Here is a 26,024-nt window from a genome sequence, read left to right as displayed (position 1 = left end):
TTCTAAGGTTTCGCCAGATAGCGAATGTGGTTGCTTGCAAGACATTTTGTTTACCAACAGGGGGCTTATATTCCATTTACAGCATTCCATTGGTTGGCTTTTTTGTAACACTCATTTCCTTGCTTCTCTTCAGCGAGTGCCTGCTTCCCTTCCTCCTGGTTTTCATGTCCCTAACCTGGCCCATTGCCCGAGTACAGCTTCCTTGTTCAGAGTACCATCCTTCCACTGTTTGCACTTTCTCAGAGGCAATTGTTTCTTTTTTACTTGCAGCATGCCATAACAGTACGTGTATTTGCAGGCCATCTCCCCCTTCTTGTGTCGTTGTTTGCCCTTGTTTTCTTACTTGCAACATCCCCCATTGTTGCTTGACTTATCCCCTGACCTCACTTGTTGTCATTTGCGCCGTTTTCCCAACCTCCACCCCCCCCCCAATTATCTCTTGGCACCTGCCCACTCACACCAAAATAAAAGAGCGCTATGACGCCCAGCACTAGCACGGCGCTTTTTGGTTCCTAACTTTTAGAAGCAGAGCTCTGTACAACGTGGCTATTGGTTTTGTCAGTGCTTGTTTTCAACCATGTCACGGCCCCACGTTACTTCTCCTGTGCTACACCACTCTCCGCAGTTCCGATAGTTCATTTTTTTGTAAAGTATTTCCAAAATATGGATTTTGAAAAGTTAAAGAGAAGTAGAATCTTATTTGTGATACAACTTTAGTCTTTTCCAATCGCTCACCCGATGTCCCTCGAGTTATAAAATGTTGTTTTTCATTGTGAGGCCTTTCTTATAAATTAAGTAACCATTGCCCTACAACTTCACAGCAGCAGCTGTTCACAATTGTGGAATCTGATCAGCTTGTAGTGACTAATCGTTTCCAGTAAAATCACCCGTTCAAGAACACAAAGTTGCAAACGCGTGGGTATCAGTTTCATCATCTGAATAAGATTAGTGTCTGTACGAACTACAACTCTTTACTTGCTCCAGTGTAAACATCACTGAGAGCCTGGCACTAAGACCCTGCAGAGCGTGGACAGAAGCCTAGCTTCACTAATGTCAGCTTTCTCCCCTCACCAGCTGTCCCGGCCTGCGCTTCATGTTAACCAGACAACTTTAAAAATAGCCCCACCGAGGTTGGCACACGAGCAGGCGTTTCAAGAAACTAGCCTCCATGGCGGCCTTCTGGCAGCCGGCGTCCCGCTTCCACAGGGTGCACGGAACCAATGTCAGGATTGACCCCACGGGGACGCAGGCCACCAGGGTAGACAGCTTCGCCAATGGTCTGTGCTTCAGCCAGGATCCGCTGCAACCGGGCCAGGTATTCCTGGTGGAGATAGAAGAGAAGGAGCTGGGCTGGTGCGGCCACCTCAGGGTAGGCCTTACCGCCCGAGACCCCCGCAGCCTGGAGGTGGTGCCCGAGTACTCTCTCCCGGACATGGTGAATACTGGCGACAGCTGGGTGTTTGCCATCACCAGGAATCACAATCGGGTCACCGCGGAGGGCGAGGAGCCCCCGAGTCCGGAACCGGGCAGGGGAATTCTGTCCGACCCCTACCTGCACGTGGAGAAGTACAAGATCCCCAAAGACAAGCTGGTGGGCAGGAGTCGGCCGAACAGGTACAGCCACATCCTCGACAACTTGTACAAGACAAACGTGCTGCCCCCCACGGCCCGCCGCAGCAGGATCGGGGTGCTGTACACGCCGCAGGCGGACGGGACCGGCGACATGCACATTATCATAAACGGGGAAGACATGGGCGCGAGCGCGAGGGCCCTGCCCGCCCAGCAGCCGCTCTACGCCGTCGTCGACGTCTTTGCGTCAACCAAGAGCGTGCGCGTGGTGCAGGTGGAGTATGGCTGTGAGTATCTGTTGAGAACTCTTTCCCTCTCGTCCGAAAATCATGTCATCAGAGGCCTAGCAATCTAGACAATGAAACAAGCAAAAAAAATAGTTGTTCTGTACCCCACTTGTAGGTTAGTAAAAAAACACCAGTTTGGGGTGCAGTGGGCTCCTTTTATCCAGGGTCCCGGGTGTCACTATTCCTGCAGCACCAATAGTAGCTATGCCGCTCAGTACCGTCTATTTGTACATAACACCGTTCATAGATGCCAAGATTTCAGATGGCTATGTCTGACATTTTTATAATCTTAGTGTAATTATGTGCGACATTTCAACAACTGTTAGTGACACTTTCTCGTGAGCAAAATCAAGCAATGAAGACGCGGGAAACATAAAAATATCAGAAATTGCACCCATTTGAGCAACGAGAAACAGTTAAATCCTGAAAGCACCCAGAAATGGAACGCATCAACCTAGTGCTCTTGTTACCTGATCAAACTGTTAAACATTAAATTAGCACCAGGGCCACTGAAATTATGAGTCACTAGAGGGCCAAATTATGTGGCAGTGTTAAGTAATTATGTGGCAAGAACAGCCAAATTATGGGCCATAGCACAACAAATTGTAGTAGTATTACTATTTCATTTTTAAACTTAGTAACACTATCTGCGCATTGGGTGCACCTCAGTACTAGTTTAATACCCAAATATAGCAATAAGCATTAGAAAGGTGATCAGTCCAGCTTTGCAAAGGGGTTTCCACCGTACAGCAAACTATGCAAGACCATACCATACCATACAATGGCAGGTCATAGCATACCAATAACAGGCCTTATCATGCCACAGCATAGAATGACGGAACATAACATACCATACTGTACAGTGACCGGGGCCATACCATGCCATACTGTACAACATAACTAAAAAAAACATTGCCAAAGCCCATAGATCTCTCCAAGGCGAGACCTATTGGCTTTGCCAATGCTTTATTTATCTTTTTTAAACTTTGTAGTCTGCAGAATTAAGATTATTTTCTACAGAAGGTGCCTTGACTCACTTGGATATCATCAGTGCTTTAAATGGAAATACAGAAGTTTGGGTACTCACTCTTTAGAGTACCTGTTTGTCCCTTAGATGTGCCAGTGCGCTCCCATTCAATGTATTGCAGCAGAGATGAAAAGTGCAGGTACTCAGTACCAGAGACTACCTACCCATTTAATGCACTGGCTATCGTGCCAGTTTGCTAGCAGTTATAGCCAGACAGCTCAGTGTATTAATGTTCATAATATTGATATTTTGGGGTGAATGATAAAGGTTCAGATCTCATTGAAGCCTTCTCGGAATTTTGGCCTATTAAGGTCAAGGGATACTACTGAGTTAAATAATGACAAGGGTCGCATTAGGAAGGCGGGCAGTCAGGAACTGTCCGATGGGCGGTACCTTAGGGTCACATGTGGGCCGGTTTTATTAGGGCTCAGTTAATCAGCCCACAGAGCCTAACAGTCTTGCAGCCCCTCTGCCAGACCACTGTAATGTGTAGTCATCTTGGCCACAGCACCCCCCCCCCTACCCGGGGCCCTATCAATGCTGGGGGTCAGGTGAGAAAAATACCACTTGGGGCATTCTTACCTCAGACCACCACCCCACCCTATGTGTATGACCCGGCCCAGCAGCAGTTTTTTCCCTGATGCCTCCCCGCTGGGTCACCATGTTCTGGCCTTGGAGACCAGGGAAGAAGGGAGTTTGCAGAGGCCTCGCTGAGGGCAAGATGTTGTCACCTGGCTCCAGTGTCTTTTGGGCCTTGGAGGGGGTGTGCTTTTGCACAGGCCTCACTGTGACACCTTTCCCAGAGATAAAAAAAGAGAGGCTGTGAAGTACTTTCTATTCCCAGCATCAGCTCAGCATCCTGTGATTGTGTGCAAATAAATAATTTTCCCAAGGCCTAAATAAAAATGAGTTTGATCATGTGCAGTTTAACTAGTGCTCATGCAAATCACTCCAATGCCTTTAGGCTGGGTTCACCCTATATAAAACTACACAAACAAAAAATAAACGGCTCGATTCTCCAAAAAGCCCGAGCCATGATAATTAATGAGGATTCGGTTTACATTACAACATCCAAATTGCTTTTTAAAATTGTTTTTTTTGCCGTTGTCTAGGCTTAACTCACCTTTAAGAAAACATTTTAATCTACTATTGCATTACTTTTGCTTTTAAAATATGTAATGACCAGAACAAAAAATACCTGCTGTGGGTGATTTTCTTTTTTTTTTCGTACCAGCTAGGACATTAAAATACCGGTCATGCTGGTAAAAAAACAATACAGCCAGGTGGGAAGCATAGCCAGATATGTGGTTGTGGCCATTTTATTTCACCTCACCAGTCTGTTCAAACTGCAGTGCTTCTAGTTTTTTTTATTTTTTATTAATTATTGCATGCGTACAGAACAAATACAACGCAACCGGCCCTCCATTTACAACAACAAGGAAAAACTCAAAGCAGGCCCCCTCGTCCTCAGAATGAGTCCAGCTCGACAGGGCTCCAAGTTCCCAGCAATGTGCTTCAAATTCTGTAGCATTACCGCCGGCCCTGGTCATCAGCCATCAAAAACCAGGACAGCCCACATGTAAAGTCCAGGAAGGATATCATAACCAATATCAAGGCCAGTACAACAACAAGAAAAGAGTAGCAAAGAAGAGAGACAAAGAAGGCAGGCAAAGCGCGCAAATCAGAGTGCACCAGCCAGCATCAGCCACGCACAGACCACAGTACGAACGGGGGGAGTAAGGGAGGCCACATAGCGCGAGCAAACACACATCATTCCTCCTGCTCATTTAAGGACGCCAGGTATGCACCAAGGAGAGCCCAGATATCCTTCGGTCTAGAGCCTTCAGGCATAAGTTCCCAGAAAATCATCAGCTGATCTTGGCAAAAGGCTGCATCACGTAGCCATTCAGACCTCCACGGCGCTCGTCTCCTACCCCAACACATGGGAACCCTATGCTTAGCTAGCAACAGAAGCAGTCCCACCAACCTTCTGTGAGGCCCATTAATCTCGTTCACATACCCAAGCAGCGCAAACCTGGGGGCGACGGGTATCTCTGATCCCGTGATCTCAGCAATTATATGCAAAACCTCCACCCAGAAGGCATAGACCTCGGCGCAGTCCCATGCAAGATGCAGAAAACCAGCGTCCGGGGCACAACAGCGCTCACAGACCCCTTTGAATGAAGCCCACTAGGTGTGTAGTACAGTCGGTGCAGGAACTTAAAATGCAGCAGCCGCAGCCTATAATTCGGGGACAGCGCTCTCATGTGCGCGCAGCAACTCCGCCACATTTCCTCCGTAATAGGTTCACCCACATCCCTCTCCCATCGGGCCCTGGAAGACGCCCCAATGCCACCCCGCTGCTCCTGAATGCAATTATATAGCTTGGGGCCAGATGTAGCAAGAAAACATTTTGCGAGTTGCAAATTGCGAGTACTAAATGTAATGCAGAAAGGTGTCTCAGACACCTTCTGCGACTCGCTATGGGGTCGCAAAGACCCACCTCACGAATATTAATGAGGTGGGTCGCAGTTTGCGACCCCATAGCGATTCTAGGCACTCACAAGGATGGTGGCCTGCTGGAGACAGCAGACCACCATGTCTGTGACTGCTTTTTGAATAAAGCAGTTTTTTTTTTCTTTTTGCAGCCCATTTTCATTAAAGGAAAACGAGTTGCAAAAAGAAAAAATCCTGAAACCATTTGGTTTCGTTTTTTTCAGAGTAGGCAGTGGTCCATAGGAACCATCTGAAAAAATATTTTTATTTGCATTCACAAAGGGGAAGGGGTCCCTTTTGCGAATGAGTTCCCATCCACTTCAAGTGGATGGTAACTGCGAGTTGGTTTGCGACCGCATTCGCGGTCCCAAAGCAACTCTGCATGGCGATGCGGTCACAAATAGGAAGGGAACACCCCTTCCTATTTGCGAGTCGCAGCCTCAAATTGCGAGTCGGTACCGACTCGCAATTTGCGGTTGTGCATCGCGTTTGGCCGTTTGCGCCTCGCAAACTGCGTTTTTTCGCACTTTGCGAGGCGCAAAAGGCTTGCTACATCTGGCCCTTGGTAACTAGTTTCTGCGGCGACTGCACGCAGCACAGCACCTCCAACACACGACATTCCGGTGGAGCCGTTGGTGCACCAGGGTACCGAGCCCGCAGCATAGCACCAACCCTGAGAGCGTACATCCGCTGCAGCGCAGTGACGCTCCCACCACGAGTGCCTCAGAAGGAGTAATCAATCGACCATCCACAAACCAATCTCCCGGCTCCGTTAAGCCGGCATCCCAAAGAAAACCACGCACTCCCCCATCCCGGAACATCTGGGCATCAGCAACCGCCATAACAGGCAAAGAGGGAGCAAACGGTGTGTCAACTCCAGAACACTACATCAGCATCCCCCACGCCCTCGCCGTACATGCCAACGTGTCAACACCCCTGGGACGAGGCCGAGCCGACCTCCCGAGCACACGCACCAATCTATCCGGCCACACCGCGTCGCTCTCAGGTGCCAAGTGCGGCAGATATCGAATCGGGCGCAACCAGTAATGAGCAAAGTGTGCTTGCGCACAGTCCAAATCTGGAGCAGCAAGCCCACCCAACTCAAACGGCAGCGTCAGCCTCTCCCAGGAAACACGAGGCTGGCTACCCGCCCACATCCAAACAGATCAGGGCGGAGCGCAGTCGCCGCAGGAAACCTCTCGTAAGCGGAAGCGGGAGGTTGACAAACAAGTGCAAAAACATGGGGAGAACCACCATCTTCAGAATAGCAATATGCCCAATCAACAAGAGTGGTAAGGCACGCCATACCTCAACCTTCTCTTCCAGCCACGACATTGCAGCACCGTAATTAGCTTGCCAAAGAGTGTTGACGTCACAACTCAACTGGACCCCCAGATATCGCACCGGACCCTCCCGGGCAACAGGAAATGGGGCCAACACCCTCTCATTTAATCGTAGCCGGGCAGTGGGCAGGGTGTACAATAATCTAATCAGCTTCACAAATCACGTGCTGAGGCCTACCCAGGCCAGCAGTGCGAACATATACTCCCATGCTAAGGAATCAAAAGCTTTGGTGGCATCTAAAAAAAACAGCGCTGCACTGTCAGCCACCTCCAACAAGCCAGATACCGCAAAAAACCTACGCAAGTTATGACTTGTAGACCTCCCGGGAACAAATCCCGACTGATCCGGAAGCACCAATCGCGGAAGCAGCGGCTGCAAGCGTGCCACGATAATTTTGGCCAGAATTGTATTGTCGACATTGATCATGGAGAGCGGGCGGTACGAATCACAGCAAGTCGGGTCCCTCCCGGGTTTGAGGATCGTAACTATCAGTGCTTCCCGGAGCGACGCTGGGAGGATCCCTGCCTCCAATGACTCCGCATATACCTCCAAAATGTGTGGAGAAAGAATATCCGCGTACTCTTTATAAAACGCAGGGGTCAGACAATCTGTACCAGGGGATTTGTCGCCAGGCAGGCCGCGAATTGCCGCGGTCACCTCCTCCACAGAGAACAGAGCATCCAAGTACATCCGATGAGCCTCATCAAACCACACCAGCGCGATATCAGCAAAATACGCCTGCGCAGCCGCTGCGTCCAAACCCACCGGGGCCGCATATAGCTGCGTAAAATACTCTGTAAAAACTTGCATGACGCCGCTCATCCTCAACCCCCACAATCTCAGTGACGTAGTTACTTGCCCAGGGCCTGCGCAACATATCTGCGAGTGTGCGCCCAGCCCTCTCTCCCTTACCGTAATGACGGGCCCGGGCGTGCCTCCCCATAAAACAAACTTCTCTGAGGGAGGCCTCCTCATACAAGGACACCTCTTGTCAGAGCTCCGCCAGCACCTGGCCCGACCAATTCACCACCAGACGCCGCTCCAGCACTGCAATCCTCTCCTCCATAGCAACCAATTCCCACCGCAGGGTCCTCAGCATTCCATTTTGTTTCGAGAGGCATATCCCCCGAATGACCACTTTGAATGCCTCCCATAATGTACCCGCCGACCTCACAGAGCCACCATTTTCAGCAAAGAACAGCTCAATAGCCTCACGCACCTCCTTTCGAAAGGCCGGATTCCGAAGTGCCCCGCAAGGCAACCGCCACATAAGCAAACAGCCCATTTCGCTGGGTATCTCCAGCACCAGCTTAACCAGCGTGTGGTCAGGCAAAGTGCGAGGGAGGTGCTCCAAAGAGCCCGTCCAGTCCTCCACGTCTCTGGTGCCCAGCCAACGATCGATACGGGACCAGCTGCAGTGGGCGTAATTCACACACGTGCCCTCTCTAACATTCCTATGCCTCTGCCTCCACAATTCCACTAGAGCACCTCCCTGCATCACCTCCGCCAGTGCCCTCGCTGCTGCAACATGCTGCACTCTAGTCGCACTCTCGCAATCCATCCTCAAATCTAGGATCACATTAAAATCGCCGCCCCAAATCACCGCACTGGCTCCCATAGACTCCACCAAGCACCACAGTTCACGGAAAAACTTTGGGTTGTCCACATTGGGACCATAAACAGCAACAAGCCGGCAGGCTCTATCTGACAGCGTGCCACTCAGCAAGACATATCTGCCTTTGGGGTCGACAACCACCCTGCGGGTACGCCACTGTAAGCCCCTGCGCATCAAAATTGCTACACCGCGCTCCTAGCTCGCGTAGTTCGAGCAGTGCAACTCGCCAATCCATCCAGCCCTCAGCCTGCCCAGCGTTGACTCCACCAGGTGAGTCCCCTGTAGCATACAAATATCTATTTCATGCCGTTTAATGTACGCTGCCACCAGCCGCGCCTTCCGCCTATCATTTAGCCCACGCACATTCCACGTCGAGCAACGAACCGGAGTCATACTTTTCATTCCCGCCTCTCCCCCCACGGACCCACTGCACATCTCCATAGGGCACAGCCCGCCTGCCAAAAGCTTGAGAGAAGATAATAGAAATAACATAAAAAACAGAAAACAAGCAACACAACTGAGCCCACCTCAAACCCCTCCAATGCCGACTCCCCAATTGGGTCATAGCCGATACCCACCCTCCCATACCCCAACACCGCCCGTTAAAACATAAACACAGTGATCAGGACTCATCCTCGGGCGATAACCGACCTATCAGCTCTCCGCCCAGTTCTATCTGGGGGAGAGGGGCACAAGGGCCTAACAGCGAGTAAGCAACAGGGCAATCCGATGGGCAGAAGAGGAGCTCCATATTCCATCATCCTCAGCCGCCGCCACCATCTCTGCAATGCGTTGACTAGTCATTATCACTCAAGGCGGCTCTCTCAGATCTGGAGCCGTCCGGACCTGCAGCCTCCGGCCTCCTAGGCAGACGTCTAGCAAACTTGGCAGCTTGTTTTGGATCCGTAAAATACAGTACCTTTCCTTCATGCCGCACCCTTAACTTAGCGGAATACAGCAGGGTGAACCTAACGCCCGCCAGATTCAACAAGCGCTTAGTCGTCAAGAAGGCAGGTCGCAACGCCTGCACGCCTGGGGTATAATCAGGAAAGAAGCTGAGTTCAGAGTTTTTATACACCAGCGGCTTCCTCTCCCTCGCCAACCGGAGAACAGTGTCTCGATAGTTCAGCAGGCACGCTATAATTGGGTGAGGTGGGGTACCCGGCGGGGGCCGAGGCCCCAGAGACCTATGGGCCCTTTTGACCACCAGCATTTGGGAGAGGTCGCCCGCAAAAAGGTCTGACAGCATGCTCTCCACAAAGTCCTCCATGCGACCCATATCAGTGGCCTCCTGCAGCCCAACGATGCGAATATTGTTGCGTCGCGACCGCACCTCATTTTTATTCCGTATCACCTCCAAAATGCGCTCCATTTGCACGATCTGATCTCTGTCCCCCCGGCAGGCATCCTCCATCTCCGATGTCCGCGTCTCCAGACCCTCAAATCTGGAATCGTTATCGTCAACACGAGCTTAAATGCGGTCCAGCTGCTCAGTCACATGGTCCAACTTCGCCTCAATACCAGCCAGGCTGTTCTTGAGCTCTAAGAACATGGACCTAACTGACGCCTCCGAGCTTCCCTCCTCAGCTCCATCGCAACTGGACATCAACGCAGGAGCCCCACTTCTCTTGTTCCCATCATCAAAGGTGAGCTTTGCCTGCCGCTGGTCAGCCTTACCCATGATCTCAGCCCAATCTTCGGCTGACTCCACCACAAGAAGAATGAGACAAGGCGACGTCCAGTCCAAGAATCTCCCACCAGCGAGGAGCTCCCCCGCAGCCACCCAGATCTCACCTCTCCTGCCAGCTGGACAACGTACGGGACACCGGGCGGGCACTTATACACCTCGCGCGACAGTCCATTCAGCTCCAGCGCAGCGGGTCCTCCGGGCATTAACCAGGGCTGGTTCGGCCCAAGGCCAGCGCAACAGCACGGGGCTTCTCCTGCAGACACCAGGCCCCCGCCAAGCCACCACCAGCTCAGTCCGACTCACTCGCGACAGGCCGCCTCCTCTGTCTTTCTAGTGCCCCGCCGCCACTGCTATGCCCAGCTGCATTCCGGCAGCCCGCACATGCCAGCAAGTCCTCCAGGCCAGCCAAGGGATCCAACGGCACCTCGCTCCTCGAGGTGCTCTATGACGCAGCTCCTCCGATCTCCTTCGCGCCAATAGCGCGTCCCCTACATACAGCAGCACCCGGCGAAAGCCTCCTGGACCCCAAAGGCGGTCCGTCATCCCAGCAGTGACCGCCCGCCGCCGTCCCTCCGCCCCTCAGGCCCAACGCCGCCCCCGCCGGCGCTCGTCCACTCCACCAGGCTTCGGGGCCGATAAGGCCACAGGGACGGCAAGGGCCGCAGGAGCTGCGGCCCGATCCAGCCGCCGGGGGCTCCGTCACCAAGGGGGGGGAACCCCCCGGATTATCCACCTGCTCCCGGCGCTAACCAGCCACCAGGAGCGTCTCTGCTCAGGGGAGCTCGAACCACCAGAGCGCGTGTGCGTCTTTCCGCACCGCACGGCCCCTTCTGCCGCGCGGGGAGCTCCGGCGCCAGCAGCAGACCGCTGCCGCAACCAACGCGTCGCCGCGGTCCTCAGGAGCCCGCGCTCCAGTCCTCTGCCACCTGCATCGCCCGTCAGGGGTAATAATCGAAGAAACGGCTTGCGGCCCGGCAGAGCCTCACAGAGTGACAGCCATCCTGCCCGGCGGCCAGGCCACGCCCGTGCTTCTAGTTTTTGCCAACTTTACCGGCTCTATATGCTTTCAAATGCTTCATTTAACACAATTTCTCTAAAAAATGAGTCCAATGGACTAAGCAAATGGTGATCAATGGAAAGGATGCTCCGGGAATGTGGGCCACTTTTTGGGGGAGTGCCCAGGCCTAATTCCGATCTTAATCCGACCCTGTTAAAGAACCTTTAATTTTTTGGGGTACTTAACTGAAAGACCATGGTTAAAATGTGTACATTCCAATACCACACCGCTAGTGTCCAAACGGTCAAAACATCCAACATTTCTAAATGTTTATCAGTGATTGTTGGCAGGAATAAGAGGTATTTTTTAAACTTGATGGCCTTTGTAATGCATATTGTGCCTCACTCTCAGCACACTTACTTCTTTCGAGGGAGGCAACAGGCTTGCGACAAGCGAGCAAGCGCTGCAGCAATTGGTAGGTCCGCACTGGCCACAAGCAACGGCTGAGTGACTTGTGCCGTGGACTGTCGCCCGCGACTGAATCCCATCTCCGAGTCCTGCAATTCTGCTGTGCTCAGCCTCAGCCATGAGCTGCACACATGTTGGTGGCGCTGGTGGGGCCAGGTCCGGATACCAAGGGCGTGTGAGAAGCGAGCTCTGCCAGTTATGCCAACTAGACTGAGTTCCCCAGCCAGCAAGTTCTCACAACGAGGCCCGGAAAGGGGGTTGGATCTGTGACCATCGCAGAATCACACACCACGAGCACTGCCATCATAATACATTTGCCCAGCAGCACAACAGTCAGGGCAGCCACAAATTAAACGACAGAACAATTGCGTAGACTGCGACCATCTATTACTTGTGCAACCAACACTCTACTCACAATTAGTAGCCATTGGGCGCACTGACTCCTACCCATCCTCCTGACCCATATTGTGGGGTGCGGTTTCGGGTGTCCTTAACTAAGTCAGTGTTACACTGTAGCACCACTGTGGAGCTCAGCTCCAGCAGATGAGCTACAGAGCCCCCGAGCCGACCAGAAGCAGCATGAATCATGCGCTGCCACTGCAGCTTGTATGGTGCTTATTATAGCAGTCTTGACAGCGGAGGAGATGCTATAATGTGTGATATTGCATTTCAATGCGGTGATGCAGACGACCACATTGAAATGAGCTAGTCTAACGCCTGATGCGTGGTACTTGGCAGGGCTCACCATAGAAAGCATATATACAAACATTTTCAAAGTGGGAGATTTTGATAAAAGAATCTGGAGAATATATTTTCCCAAATGCCTTATATTGCAACAGAAGCAATATAGGCAGTGGGAGACTCCTAAAATAAAGCCACTTTTGGCTTTAAACAACGGGAGTTTCCTGTCTGAATAGGGACTATTAACATGTATGAGAATGCATGACTTAGGCTAGGCTTACCAGATGACTTCATGTCAGTCACCTTGTTTCTAATTATTGGCACTTAATGAATAAACACTCCTCGCTGGTATTTGTAGAGTCTGTTCTGTTAAAGGTTCCACAGTTCAAACAAGAGACCTGAAAACAGTCATGTGTAAAATGAAATACGAGGATTAGAAGAGGTCTCTCCCTGTTGAATCCAATTATCTGGTAACAGTACCTGAGAATTAAAAGGTTATCTTGCAAGGGGCAGGGAAAGTATTATCAAATGACCCATATCAGAATGAAATTAAAAGTCTATGGGTACAAGTCAATGGCATACGGGGGTGGTATTGCTCTTGACATAGAAAAGTGTGTTCATGCCATGTATGGACATGTGTTATCTAAGAACAAAGGTGTAATCATATAACACAGGAAAATCTGTGATCAAGACAAAACCATGGACAGTGATAACTGATTAACAAATGGATTTGTGATATAACATTATGTAGGGTAACAGGATCAAGTGAAAAATAAATATGCACTCACCAGACGTGAAGATACGAGTTAACTTGCAAGATGTACACATGCAGTCATGTAATGTAAGGAGACGCAGCACTTGGGCCAATAATTTGACATCCGGGCTCGAAAAATACACTCGACCACTCGCATTGTCTTATTTGATCAGGTCGAGTGATTTTTAAAACTTACGGGCAGTGGCGGCCCGTCCTTTAGGGCGAAGGGGCCATGCCCCCACAACCTTTTGCCCCTCACGAAGAGTGTCTGTAAGGCTGAACAAAGGTCAGCCTGAAAGACACTCTTTATGTTCAGGTCAGGCAGCCAGGAGCAGACATGCGCGATTTGCGCAGACTACTGGCTGCCTGAGCTGAACTTTGCTGGGCTGAGGAGGTCACAGCTCCTATGGGCGTGACATCCTCGGCCCAGCAAAGGTGCCTCAAGGCCCTCCCCTGGGTAATGAGGACAGCGTCACCCATTGACACTCACCCTGGGTGCTTCAGGTTTAAGCCCTGAATCGCCCAGGGCGAGTGTCAATCAGTGACACTTCATCACAGAGTGTGGTGGGGTCAGCAGTCTCACTGACCCCATCCCACTCTGTGACGAGGCTGGGACTGCTGCCTTCCCTCACTGGCTGACCTCAGGCCAGTCAATGAGGGAAGGCAGCAATCCCAACCCTCCTGGGACCTGGAGGCTGAAGGTAAGTGTGTGTGTGTGATGTTTTAAATTGAATGTTTGGTGCGCGCGTGCATGTTTGAGTGTTATGAGTGTTGTTAATGGATGTGCGTGCATGCATGTGTGTGTGAAAGAATGAGTGTTTGCGATCTTTTAAAATGAATGATTGTTGCATGCGTGCATGTTTGAATGGTATAAATGTTGTTAATGGATGTGCATGCATGCACGTGCGTGTGTGAAAGAATGAGTGTGTGTGATGTTTTAAAATGAATGTTTGGTGCGTGCATGCATGTTTGAATGGTATGAGTGTTGTTAATGGATGTGCGTGCGTGCATGTCTGTGTGTGAAAGAATGAGTGCGTGTGTGTGCCCCGCCCACCCCCCTCCCTCCTAAAGCTGCCAGCTGACACTGCTTACTGGTCCCTTCTGGTAGCTGACACAGAACAGGTGTTCTGTTCAGTTGAAAAGTGGAGGGGCAGTAAAAGATGCCTTTAAATCTTGTTCTTGTGTCACATTTGCTGTGTGTTCACAGACAGAGGTCAAAAGTCAGTTTTTCTTACAATTAATTTTCCTTCTGACTGTAGAGTTCCTGACCTTTGTAAGGTGAACTCTGTGAACTGCTGCGTAGAATGTAAAATAAAAGAATATGGGGTGTCAGGTTTTTCCTAACACACAGCATTTAATTAACCAAGTCACTGTGCAAACATTTCAAAATCTATTTCAGTAGTTGTGAAAGCCCTGTTTATATTTCTGTGTGATGAAACAAATATTTTAATAGGTTGAAAACAAATCAGAGTACTTTAAGTGACGATGTGCAAAGGATATATTTTCTGAAACCAACATAAATTTTCAAAGATTGTTAATACACTAGATAGGTTTATCAGTAAAGCTACTGTGTGTAGAGGACAATATGTTACCACATCATGGTTTAGTAATATATTTATTAAAATTGAGTGTTTAAACAAACTGAGAAACACTCCTGCCCTGATGGCAATGTTGTTAGCAAACTAAAAGAAGCCCTAGGTTATGTGGCCTAGACGTCATGGGTATGTGGGCTAGATTCTTGTGATGCATGCAGCAAACATTAGCCTACTTAATCAAACAAAATAGTTTTTTTGTACTGCCGAAATGCTGAGCTTGCATATTTGAAGGTGCAATCATGTGTCAGAATGAAGAAAAAGGCGACTCTGTAAACTATTTCCCTAGGATCACACAATTTGAGACCAGTTTACGGGTCAAGTACATTACAGTTCGGCCAAGTAGAATATTTAATTTACTTGACCTGCAGTTCTAGTAACATGTTTATGATTTTTCGAGCCCTCGACATGGAAACTTCATATCCTGCTACTTTGAAATGTGGCATCGGAAGAGCTCCACAGGGAGGCAAATTTATATTCACATGGAAATATGAGGAAATAACTTTGGTGATAATCACAGGGAAATTAGTAGTCTTGAACTTAAGTGGAGAAGCTGATCTAAAAGTACCAGAAAGGACAGCAAAAACTCACAAGAATAACTCACCTTGGCGAGGTACAATTTTTTAAATGTATAGTTTATTTAGGCACAGTAAGGTCCTACTGAAAAAGAACAATTGAAAGATTATCGGTACACACAGTTAATTCAATTGCACGTTTAAGGTAATATACAACTTTCTTTTAAAAGGAAATTCCAATTATTAAAATCAATAAATTAAATTCTTAATGATTCTATCTGTTTGACTGTGTGGATTACAAAACAAAGCTGGCAGTACACTAAAGTACATGGTTTCTGCACACCACACCATTAAGAAAATACATTTTGCAGGAATAGGGGATCTGTGAATTAACGCCATAACAGATTCAACATTAGCACACACGACCACAAAGGAAGGAGTCAGCAAAGAGGACAGAGGTCTGTAGTTGTAAAGTTGTTGCTCATGCAATTCACTGCAAGCACTTGAGTGGACCAAAAAGCATACAACCACATAGGCAATAGCAATAGGTGAGAGGGGTGAGCCAAGATTTGATAGACAAAGTCTCAAGCTAATGGCTGGAAGAGGCTGGTCAACAAAAGTATTGTTAGCAAATGGTCTGTTTGACAACTGCATTTTCAAACCCCATGACCACTGATTAGGCCCTGTACTGTAAAACAATTAAAGAACAACAAGTTTGATTTAATTATCCAGCCCACATATTTCACTGACCCCAATCAATCAAAAACGTATTTTTTGTAATAGGTAATAGATTGTCACCACCCTGCACCTCAACAACATTTGCCTAAAGAGTGGTCTTGAACAATAACTAATTTCTTCCAAGATGAAACTGCATATTGGGTGAACAAGATTTCCATTTCTATAACCATACAATGCTCATGCCTAGCTGTTGGCCAGACCCAAGTTTGGGGTTAGGGAACTTCCATTTTTAGCCTTTTCCGTTTTTTGCCTCATCAGCTAATATGCCATAAATAATATGTTTCATTCGCAGTTGATAGCAAAGGGGATGTTATATCTTGATATCTCCCAGTTTTAGGTCTAGTTTTAGGAACTGCTAACAGCATATATAAAGTGGGTTTTGTGGCCATATTCACTTGTTGGCTTTCTTCAGCCTGTTTGGGCCACTGGCTTAAGCCTTGTCAATCACATCAGTTGACTATTCATCTCACCTGCAGGAGAATCGTTTTGGAGCTCATGAGATGCTTCCTATGTATGTGTAAGTTGGTGTATTTTTCCATCTTAAGTGTTAGTCAGTGAGGAAAACATAACACAATTTTACAGTAAACTCAGGAGAAAACAGTACTTCAAGTTTCAGTGCTCATTAATACATGACCAAAAAACATTTGTAGGGATGTGGGAAACTCCGCAAACTAACTGAGGCCAATAAATTGGTATTTGACAAAGGAAAAAGTTACCTACCCAGTAAGCATCTGTTTGTGGCATGTAGTGCTGTACATTCATATGCTCTTCATGCTCCTGCTGTCTAATGTTGGGTCCGAAGAGGTGCAAGTTGTTTTTCTACAAAGAAGTGTTCTGAGTCACAGGATCAAGTAACTCCTCCTCTCGGTCATAGTGCACATGGGCATTGATTCCTTTGCTGGATTGATTGCCCAGAGGCGGATGAGTAAAGTAGTATAGGAGAAGTAAAAAAAAAAGAGATGTCCATGCAAATTTAACTGCATATGTACAAAGATATACAAATTTAATGTAACTGCAACATCCACAGGTGTCCGGGGAGGAGGGAGGGTGCATGTGAATCTACAGCACTACATGCAACAAACAGATGCTTACTGGGTAACATTTTCCGTTCAATGGCATGTGTGGCTGTAGATATACACAGTGCTTAATTTGTGCTTGTTGTTTCCGGTGCTGAGCACCGGCACTTAATTTTGAGGGCCGGGGCTTATTCTTCTGCCTCAAGCATTTGCTGTGAGGAAAATGCACATAAGGGAAAGACGGATGAAGGGGAAAACAAAAAAGCGTCACAATGAGAAAAAGCAGAAAGCTGCAGGTGTGAGCTGAAGTGGTGGGTAGTGGCTTTAAATGGATTGAAGAGGCCCGAGATGGCTTCAGGATTACGCTTCCTGAGTATTCCGTGTTTACACATTTAATTGCAGCAGCCACGTGTTTAAGGAGGGCTTTGAGCACCAGCACCTTTTTATTTACAAATTAAGCACTGGATATACATACGCTGCATGGACTGTAAAGCAGTCCCTCAATAAATGCAGTGGCTAGCCCACGGGAGTTGCAGTTGACTGGAAAAGTGTTCATAGCACAGCTTGACCTACGTTGGCTGGCTGACGTGCTAGTACAGCCACACTGTAATGTTTTGTGAATGTGTGTGGTGTAGGCCATGTAGCTGCCTTACAAATATCCGCTATAGAGATATTTCCCAGAAAAGCCATAATGGCACCTTTTTCCTAGTAGAATATGCTCTAGGAGTAACAGATAATCATCTCTTTGCTTTAGCATAACAAGTCTGTATCCTGTGACAATTTTGAATACTGGACTTCCTTTGTGAGGTAGTGAAAAAGCTACAAAGAGCTGTTTAGTTTTTCTAAAATCTTCGGTTCTGTCAAGGTAAAACATGAGTGCTCTTTTAACATCTATAGTGTGGAGAGCTCTTTCCACAACAATCTCAGGATAAGGAAAGAAGACTGGTAGCTCAATGGATGGGTTTATATGGAATTGTGAAACCACTTTAGGAAGGAACGTTGGGTTCGCAAGAAGGACCACTTTGTCTCTATAAATCAGGAAGAAGGGTTCTTCCAAGGTTGATGCCTGGGGCTTACTGACATGCCTGAGTGATGTGATGGCAACTAAGAAAGCTATCTTCCAAGAAATGTACTGAAGAGGACATGAATGAAGGGGCTCAAAAGGTGGACCCATGAGCCTGGTAAGCACAATACTGAGATTCCAGGATAGTTCAGGGGACAAGTAGGAGGCTGGCCTGGCTTATAGTGGGTAACTTGTGGTACTTACACCCTGTGTCAGGTCCATTTATCCCTTATTATTATTAGAATAGAGGTGTTTCTAGCAGCTTAGGCTGATAGAAGGTAGCTATGGCAAAGCAGCTTAGGCTGAACTAGGAGACATGCAAAGCTCCTACTATACCACTTATATCATATAGTACAATATCATAAGAAAACACAATACACTGAGTTACTAAAAATAAAGGTACTTTATTTTTATGACAATATGCCACAAGTATCTCAGTGAGTACCCTCAGTAAGAAGGTAAGTAATATACACAAGTTATATGTACACAAACCCAAAACAGGTAAGTAAGAGTAAGAAAAGTAATGCAAACAGTGTAGAATTACAATAGGATGCAATAGGTGAACATAGGTATAGGGGCAACACAAACCATATACTCCAAAAGTGGAATGCGAATCACAAATGGAACCCAGACCTATGGGAGCTTGTAGAGGTTCGCTGGGACTGTAAGAAAACAGTCAGGGTGTCCAAGATACCCCACCCCAAGACCCTGAAAAGTAGGAGTAAAGTACACCTACTACCCCAAAAGGACACAATAGTCGTGATAGGAGGATTCTGCAAGAACCACAAACACCAGCAAAGCACTGAAGATGGATTCCTGGACCTGAGGACCTGCAAGGCAAGGGAACCAAGTCCAAGAGTCGCGATAGTGTCCAGGGGGGGCAGGAGCCCAGGAAACCCCGGCTTAAGTTGCAAGGAAGCTGCCTCCGGATGGAAGTAGCTTAGGATTCTGCAACAACGAAGAGAGCTAGGAAGTTCTCCTTTGGATGGAAGATGTCCCACAGCGTGCTGAAGGTTGCAGAAGTGTTCCTATGCAGAAATACAGCGAACAAGCCTTGCTAGCTGCAAGGGTCGCGGTAGAGGTTTTTGGGTGCTGCTGGGGACCAGGAAGGACCAGGATGTCGCCCCTTGGAGGAGGAGACAGAGGGGGTGCTCAGCAACTCAGAGAGCCCCCACAGAAGCAGGCAGCACCGGCAGAAGTACCCGAACAGGCACTTAGAATATTTATGAACTGGAGCTGGCTCAGAGTGACAAAGGAGGGTCCCACGATGTCGGAGGCCAACTAAGAGGGTTGAGCACTGCAGGACGGAGTGCTGGGGGCCCAGGCTAGGCTGTGCACAAAGGAAATCCTGGAGGAGTGCACAGGAGCCGGAGCAGCTGCAAATCACACAGTGTACAGGTTTGCAGTCTAGCATGGGGAGGCAAGGACATACCTCCACTCAACTCAGACTGAAGGATCACTGTACTGTGGTAGTCACTAGGATAGAGTTTCTGTGTTCCAGGGAATAGGATGAGAGGGGACCCAGACGACCGGTGATGCAGTCTTTGTGCCTGCGTTAGCAAGGGGGAAGATTCCGACGACCCACAGGAGATTTCTTCTTGGCTTCCAGTGCAGCGTGAAGGCAGGTGACCCGCAGAGCATGCACCACCAGGATACAGTCGAGAAAGCTGGCAGGATGAGGCGCTACAATGTTGCTGGTAGTCGTCTTGTTACTTTGTTGCGGTTTTGCAGGCGTCCTGGAGTAGTCATCGGTCGATCCTTGGCAGAAGTCGAAGAGGGAAGTGCAGAGGAACTCTGGTGAGCTCTTGTATTCGTTATCTGAAGAATTCCCCAGAGGAGAGACCCTAAATAGCCAGAAAAGGAGGTTTGGCTACCAAGAAAGGAGGTTTGGCTACCAAGAAAGGTAAGACCCTATCAGAGGGGGCCACTCACAGCAGTCCAGTGTGCCCCCAACACCTCTGTTTCCAAGATGGCAGAGGTCTGGGACACATTGGAGGAGCTCTGGGCACCTCCACTGGGAGGTACTGGTCAGGGGAGTGGTCACTCCCCTTTCCTTTGTCCAGTTTCACGCCAGAGCAGGGCTGGGGGATCCCTGAACCGGTGTAGACTGGCTTTTGCAGAGATGGGCACCATCTGTGCCCATCAAAGCATTGCCAGAGGCTGGGGGAGGCTACTCCTCCCCAGCCCTGCACACCTATTTCCAAATGGAGAGGGTGTAACACCCTCTCTCAGATTAAATCCTTTGTTCTGCCTTCCTGGGCCAGGGCTGCCTGGACCCCTGGAGGGCAGAATCCTGTCTGAGGGGTTGGCAGCAGCAGCAGCTGCAGTGGAAACCCCAAAAAGGCAGTTTGGCAGCACCCGGGTTCTGTGCTAGAGACCCGGGGGATCATGGAATTGTCCCCCCAATACCAGAATAGTATTGGGGTGACAATTCCATGATTTTAGACATGTTACATGGCCATGTTCGGAGTTACCATTGTGACGCTATACATAGGTAGTGACCTATGTATAGTGCACGCTTGTAATAGTGTCCCCGCACTCACAAAGTCCGGGGAATTTGCCCTGAACGATGTGAGGGCACCTGGGCTAGTGCTAGGGTGCCCACACACTAAGTAACTTGGCACCCAACCTTCACCAGGTGAAGGTTAGACATATAGGTGACTTATAAGTTACTTATGTGCAGTGAAAAATGGCTGTGAAATAACGTTGACGCTATTTCACTCAGCCTGCAGTGGCAGGCCTGTGTAGAATTGTCTGAGCTTCCTATGGGTGGCAAAAGAAATGCTGCAGCCCATAGGGATCTCCTGGAACCCCAATACCCTGGGTACCTAAGTACCATATACAAGGAATTATATGGGTGTACCAGTGTGCCAATGAGAATTGGTAAATTTAGTCACTAGCCTGCAGTGACAAATTTAGAAAGCAGAGAGAGCATAAACACTGAGGTTCTGGTTCTCAGTGATACAGTTAGGCACCACACAGGGAACACATACAGGGCACATACTATGAGCACTGGGGTCCTGCCTAGCAGGATCCCAGTGACACAGGGGCCAAATAATACATACATACAGTGAAAATGGGGTTAACATGCCAGGCAAGATGGTACTTTCCTACAGGGCACCATGGGTGGACAACCTTTTTAATGTCTCCCATGAAAGCTCTAATGACTAGGATACTGAACAAAGACCTATGTTGTCAGTTCTGTAGATATGCAGCTACACCTGTGAGATGTAGGTGAATGGAAGTGTAAGCTAAAGTTGCTTTTTACAAACGGAGCAGATGACATATGATCTCTTCAAGAGCAGCTTTCATGGGGTCAATACGTTTTGAATTTTGCAGCATACATGCTCTAGTTGTGGATCTACGAGCTTCCTTGAGAATGTACATGCATTCCGCTGGCATTCCTAAGTAACCAAACTCTATGACCTCAGGCGCCGTATCGTTGAGTGACTTGGGTCAGAGTGTCTGATCGGTCCTTGTTTTTGCGTGAGAATGTCTAGCCTGTTGGGAAGCTTCTTGTGGGAAACTACTGATCGGTCCAGAAGTGTGGTGAACCATGGATGATGCACCTAAGTGAGCGCTACAAAGATCACGGTGAGAGATGTTTGCTTGATCCTCTGAACAAGAAATGGAAAGAGAGGGAGAGGCAGAAAAAGCATAAGCAAATATCACCGACCAGTTAATCCATGGACTTTGCCCTAGAGGTTAAGCTTTAGCATTTTTGGTGTTTTTTTTGCTTGTGCAAAAACGTCTATCTGAGGAGTTCCCCACTTTGCAAAGTATGGTTGAAGGACTTGTGGGTGGAGTTCCCATTCGTGGACTTGTTGCTGCATCCTGTCCATCCCAGGGATATACTCTGCCACCACTGGAATGTGGTGGTGGAGAGCCCACTTTCATATTGTCTGACAGAGTTGTGACAAGTGGTCTCTATGACCTAAGGCACAGGGTCCAGAAAAGGCCACACCTTTAACAGGTTGGTGGTGTTCCATCATTGCAGAGAGCGGTGAGTCTAGTGGTCTGGCAATACTATATCTTCGAGATGACCATGTGACTGAGACAATTGACGAGACAGACACTGCTGTAAGGGATGCATGTGTAGTCTGGCATAGGTAACTATGGCAATGCAAGACGTCATCATCCCTAACTGTCTCATAATGGTCCTGACTGTGTAGGTATGATTCTCCTGAAATTGAGGGACTCCGAAACTCAGAACACTGGTTGGAGTATGCTAACCCTAACTCTGCATTGAGAATGGCTCCCAGATGCAGCTGTACCTGAATAGTTTAAAGGTGGGACTTGGAGAAGGTCAGATTAAACCCAGTATGTGAAGGAGATCCACTGACAACTGGGTGTGATATTGGCACTGTTGTAAGGTGGTGGCTTTGAAGAGTCAGTTATTCAGATAAGGGAAGATATACATGTTCTGCCTTCTGAGGTGTGTGTCCACCACTACTAAACAGTTTGTGAATACTTTTGGAGCTGTGGTGATCCCCTAAAGGCAGAACCTTGAACTGGTGATGTTTTCTTACAACCACACATCTTAGGTATTTTCGGTGTGCAGGGTGGATGAGAATATGAAACTAGGTGTCATTTAGTGCTAGAGCTGTCATAAAGTCGCCTTGCTGTAGAAGCAGAATAACATCTTGAAGAGTTACCATGTGAAAGTGCTCTGAAAGGATGTATTGGTTTAAGAGTCAGAGAGAACTGTCCTTTCTGGGAATTAGGAAGTATAAAGAGTATAACCCTGACACTTGGTGTTGCAACGCAACAGGCTCTATGGTCTCTTTGAGAAGAAGGGATTGGCCCTCTTGTTTGAGAAGAGTGAGGTGTTCCTGAGATAGTCTGTGGGTGCGAGGAGGAGTGGTGATGAGCTCCAGACAATATTCATGTTGGATATTGGAGAGGACACATTGGTCAGTGGTGATGTTGGCCGAGAGCACAAGAAAATTTTGCAGCCTTCCCCGACAGGTGTAGGATGAGCGGGGGGAGATAGAGGTAGCCACTGTATTGCAGTGGAGAAGAGCCTAAGGAGGCAGTGCTCTTACTTTGTCCCTTATTAGTGTTGCCTCTAAAGGAACCCCTGTAGAAACCTCTCAGTTTTTTGGATCTGACCCTGGCCTTGTGGCAGTAGTGGTACGGCGATCTCTAGAAGGGGCCTCAACAGTCTTGGGGTGAGCAAGAGAGGTGACTGTAGTCATAGGTTGCACCTAGGTGATTTTGTGGCTCTCGATATCCAACTGGATGTTGGAGGAGTCCTGGATGGAAAGGGCCTGCTCTTTCTGCGCAGGCTCCTCCTGTGCATTACCTCCCCGAAGATGTCGGGGTGTCATCCGGAGTCTTGTGTGTAATTTCCAATCAACGTGCCCTTCGTGCCCGCATTGTCTTCTCCAATCTGAATGATATGCAGGCATCGCAGGTAGCCTCTTGATGATCAGGGGAGAGGCAGAGATTGCACACCAGATGTTGATTGCTGTCGATAAAGTTAGCATGGCAGGAGGACAAAAACAGAATGGAGTCCGTTCCATCAGATTGGCATTTCCGTTGGTGCTGTGTGGTAAAGTAGGTCCGAATTGGGTGAAGACACCCCGAAGGGTGTGCGGTCAGTACCCAGACCGACGATTCAAAGCAATCGATATGGTGGAAAAGCACAAGTAGAAACAATACAGTCAAAAGAAGGTACAAAGACACATGCGTCCGACCCCAACAAGAGAGAGAAAACAATCTAACAAAGGAGTTGATTCCCATATTCACTAAAACACGAGGAGTCACTCGATCCTGTGACCCAGAACACTTCTTCAAAGAAAAACAACTTGCACCACTCCAGATCCAACACTAGATGCCAGGAGTATGCACAGCATGTGTATCTAGAGTCACATATCATCAAACATATATTTGCAAAATATAATATTTGTACGACCCAGAGCCATTACCCCAGAGATGCTATGGATGGAGGCACAGATGACTGAAACTCAGCCTTCAGCGGCTGGCAATTTAAACTCTGTCATGGATGTCCTGCCTGTAATCGACTCTTAGCTCTTCCATAAAATGTGGCAGAACAAGGCAGGCACTGGCACAGACTAGGGAAGATGAGGAACGATGGAAGGGGAAAGTGTAAGTAGCGTAGAAGAGGTCATGGCACAGAGACAAGCCTTATTCAAGCTGTCAGTATGAGCAGCAACACACATGTGCCTTTTGAAGAGCATTCTGGAGCTTGCTGCAGCTGGAATGGGTCTTTGGCAAACGTCCACAACTGGTAAAAGAAAGCTGAAGACTGACATATTTCCGGGAAAACAACTTAAATCAATTCCCTATAGGTTTTGTCAATTTGAATTTACATTACAACCATAGTCTGAAAATCGGTCCCAGATCCGGTCTTTCAAGACCTACGTTGAATGCCCTCACCTAAAGCACTGTGGGGTTGCAGGGATTTCATTATCTGATGCACCTTTTGAGTGTGGACAATCCATTTATGATGAGCACATTGCACCCATGCAATCTGAAATGGTCCCACTACAGATCTGACAAGTATTTGAAAAAGGTGAGTTTCTCCGAGTCTTTGATTGTTTATGCTCCATTTCATGGCTAATTGGCTCAGAATGGATTTACAAACGAGGTCTAAGGCTAGAGTACTGGAGTAGGCAGATCACTGTAACATGTTGAAGGCAGTGCTTAATTTCTAAATAAAGAGGTGCCGGTGCCCAAAGCCCTCATCTTAAACACGCATCCCACATGCTTAGATGCATCCATGTATCCTGACCTGGGTGCGGGGTCTGGGGCATTACAATAAAGCATTTGACAGAGCCAGGTGCACGCGTGTGACTCCGAAGTTTAAGTCAGTGAACTGGGCACCTTGTTTATGTTATTTTCAGTGCGAGAGGCCTGGGAAGCGACCCTAGCACACTAGTGATGAGGAAGCTGACCTTGTCCCTCCAAAGACCGTTCAGGTGCCACACAAGTTTCCACCCACCGCCCTACAGACTGAGCCAAGAGACCTTCCCTACCTCACACACGGCACTTACAGCACCAAGTGCCTCAGTGTCCCACCCCCACAAGGTCGAGGGGGTGCACAACTCATCCAAGGCTGCAGGTCAGCTGTCCTGTGGAGCCAGATCCTCCACCGAACTGGTATGCCTCTTGACAAAATACTCCCCCTTACCCGCTCTCACAAACTCTCGAATGACCGAGCTGAGCAAATGGAAATTGCGTTCCACAAACTGTCAGCAAAGCAAGAAGCTAACCATAGGCCAATCGAAACTGAGGGTGCAGCTATCTCAGCAGGGCCTTCCAGGATGTCTTGCCAGGGACAGCCTCATCAGGCTCCCAGATGAGGGATCTGTGTGGATACCGCAAGTTCGCCTTGCATCAGCTGTAGAATGCTGGGGCCTTGGGAAGATCACGCAGGCTTTCTCTTACCTCTTCAAAGGCCTAGACGTACTACAAGGATCCCCTGTGCTCCCTCCACATCGACACATCAAGAAAGCCCCTAGCCCTGCTCCCGTTCCCCCAGTCCCCCGCAGTCAAGAGCGAGCTGTGGAAGCTGGAAGATGCTGGAGTGATCAAGAAGGTGGCAGGCCCCATCCTGTGAGTCACACCCATGGTAGTTACAAGCACGCCATAGCAGTCAGGTGGGAGAGCCACATCTGTGTCAACATGCGACTACCCAACAGGGCAGTCAAGAGATAGCAGCACATCACCCTGACTGTTGATAACCTGATTGTGGACCTCAAAAGGTTTAGGAGGTTATCCGAGTTGGACCTCAACACAGGCTATCACTGGCTGTAATTCCATGAAGACTGATGCTACCTCACCATCTTCTCGACCCACATGGGGCTCTGCCATTACCACAGGCTCAACTTTGGCATATCCTCTGCAGCGGGGGTATTCTAAAACGCCATCCGGGAGGTCTTTGCTGGCCTGGAAGGAGTCATCAATATCAGCAATGACATCCTCGTACATGACCCCACCATCGAAGTCCTCCAACATCGACTCATTGCTGCACACCCACGGATCAGCAACACTGGCTTGACCCAGAATCCACAGAAGTGCAACTTCCTAAGTCAGGAAAAGGAGTTTTATGGCTACATATTCTCTGAAATGAGGATTCTTGTTGATCCAGAGAAAGGAGTGGACATCAAAGAAGCTAGAGCCCCTGTCTTCCCAGCAGAGGTTTGC

At 48.6% G+C, this 26,024-nt stretch overlaps 1 protein-coding gene across 2 annotated transcripts in view; it reads left to right on the top strand.

The window, feature by feature from the left end:
- Positions 1-1,057: 1,057 nt before the first annotated feature.
- Positions 1,058-26,024, top strand: part of NEURL2 (neuralized E3 ubiquitin protein ligase 2) — a 67,383-nt gene continuing 42,416 nt past the window's right edge. For both annotated transcript variants that reach the window (XR_011205469.1, XM_069243507.1), the window contains exon 1: positions 1,058-1,856. Coding sequence is in view for 1 of the 2 variants with exons in the window: in XM_069243507.1 (XP_069099608.1) it covers positions 1,169-1,856 (688 nt within the window). In the remaining variant the exon portion in view is untranslated. The remainder of the gene's footprint in view (positions 1,857-26,024) is intronic.

This window comes from Pleurodeles waltl, chromosome 7, assembly GCF_031143425.1.
Source record: "Pleurodeles waltl isolate 20211129_DDA chromosome 7, aPleWal1.hap1.20221129, whole genome shotgun sequence".
Lineage (NCBI taxonomy): Eukaryota > Metazoa > Chordata > Amphibia > Caudata > Salamandridae > Pleurodeles > Pleurodeles waltl.
This window is presented reverse-complemented; position numbering and strand designations above follow the sequence as displayed.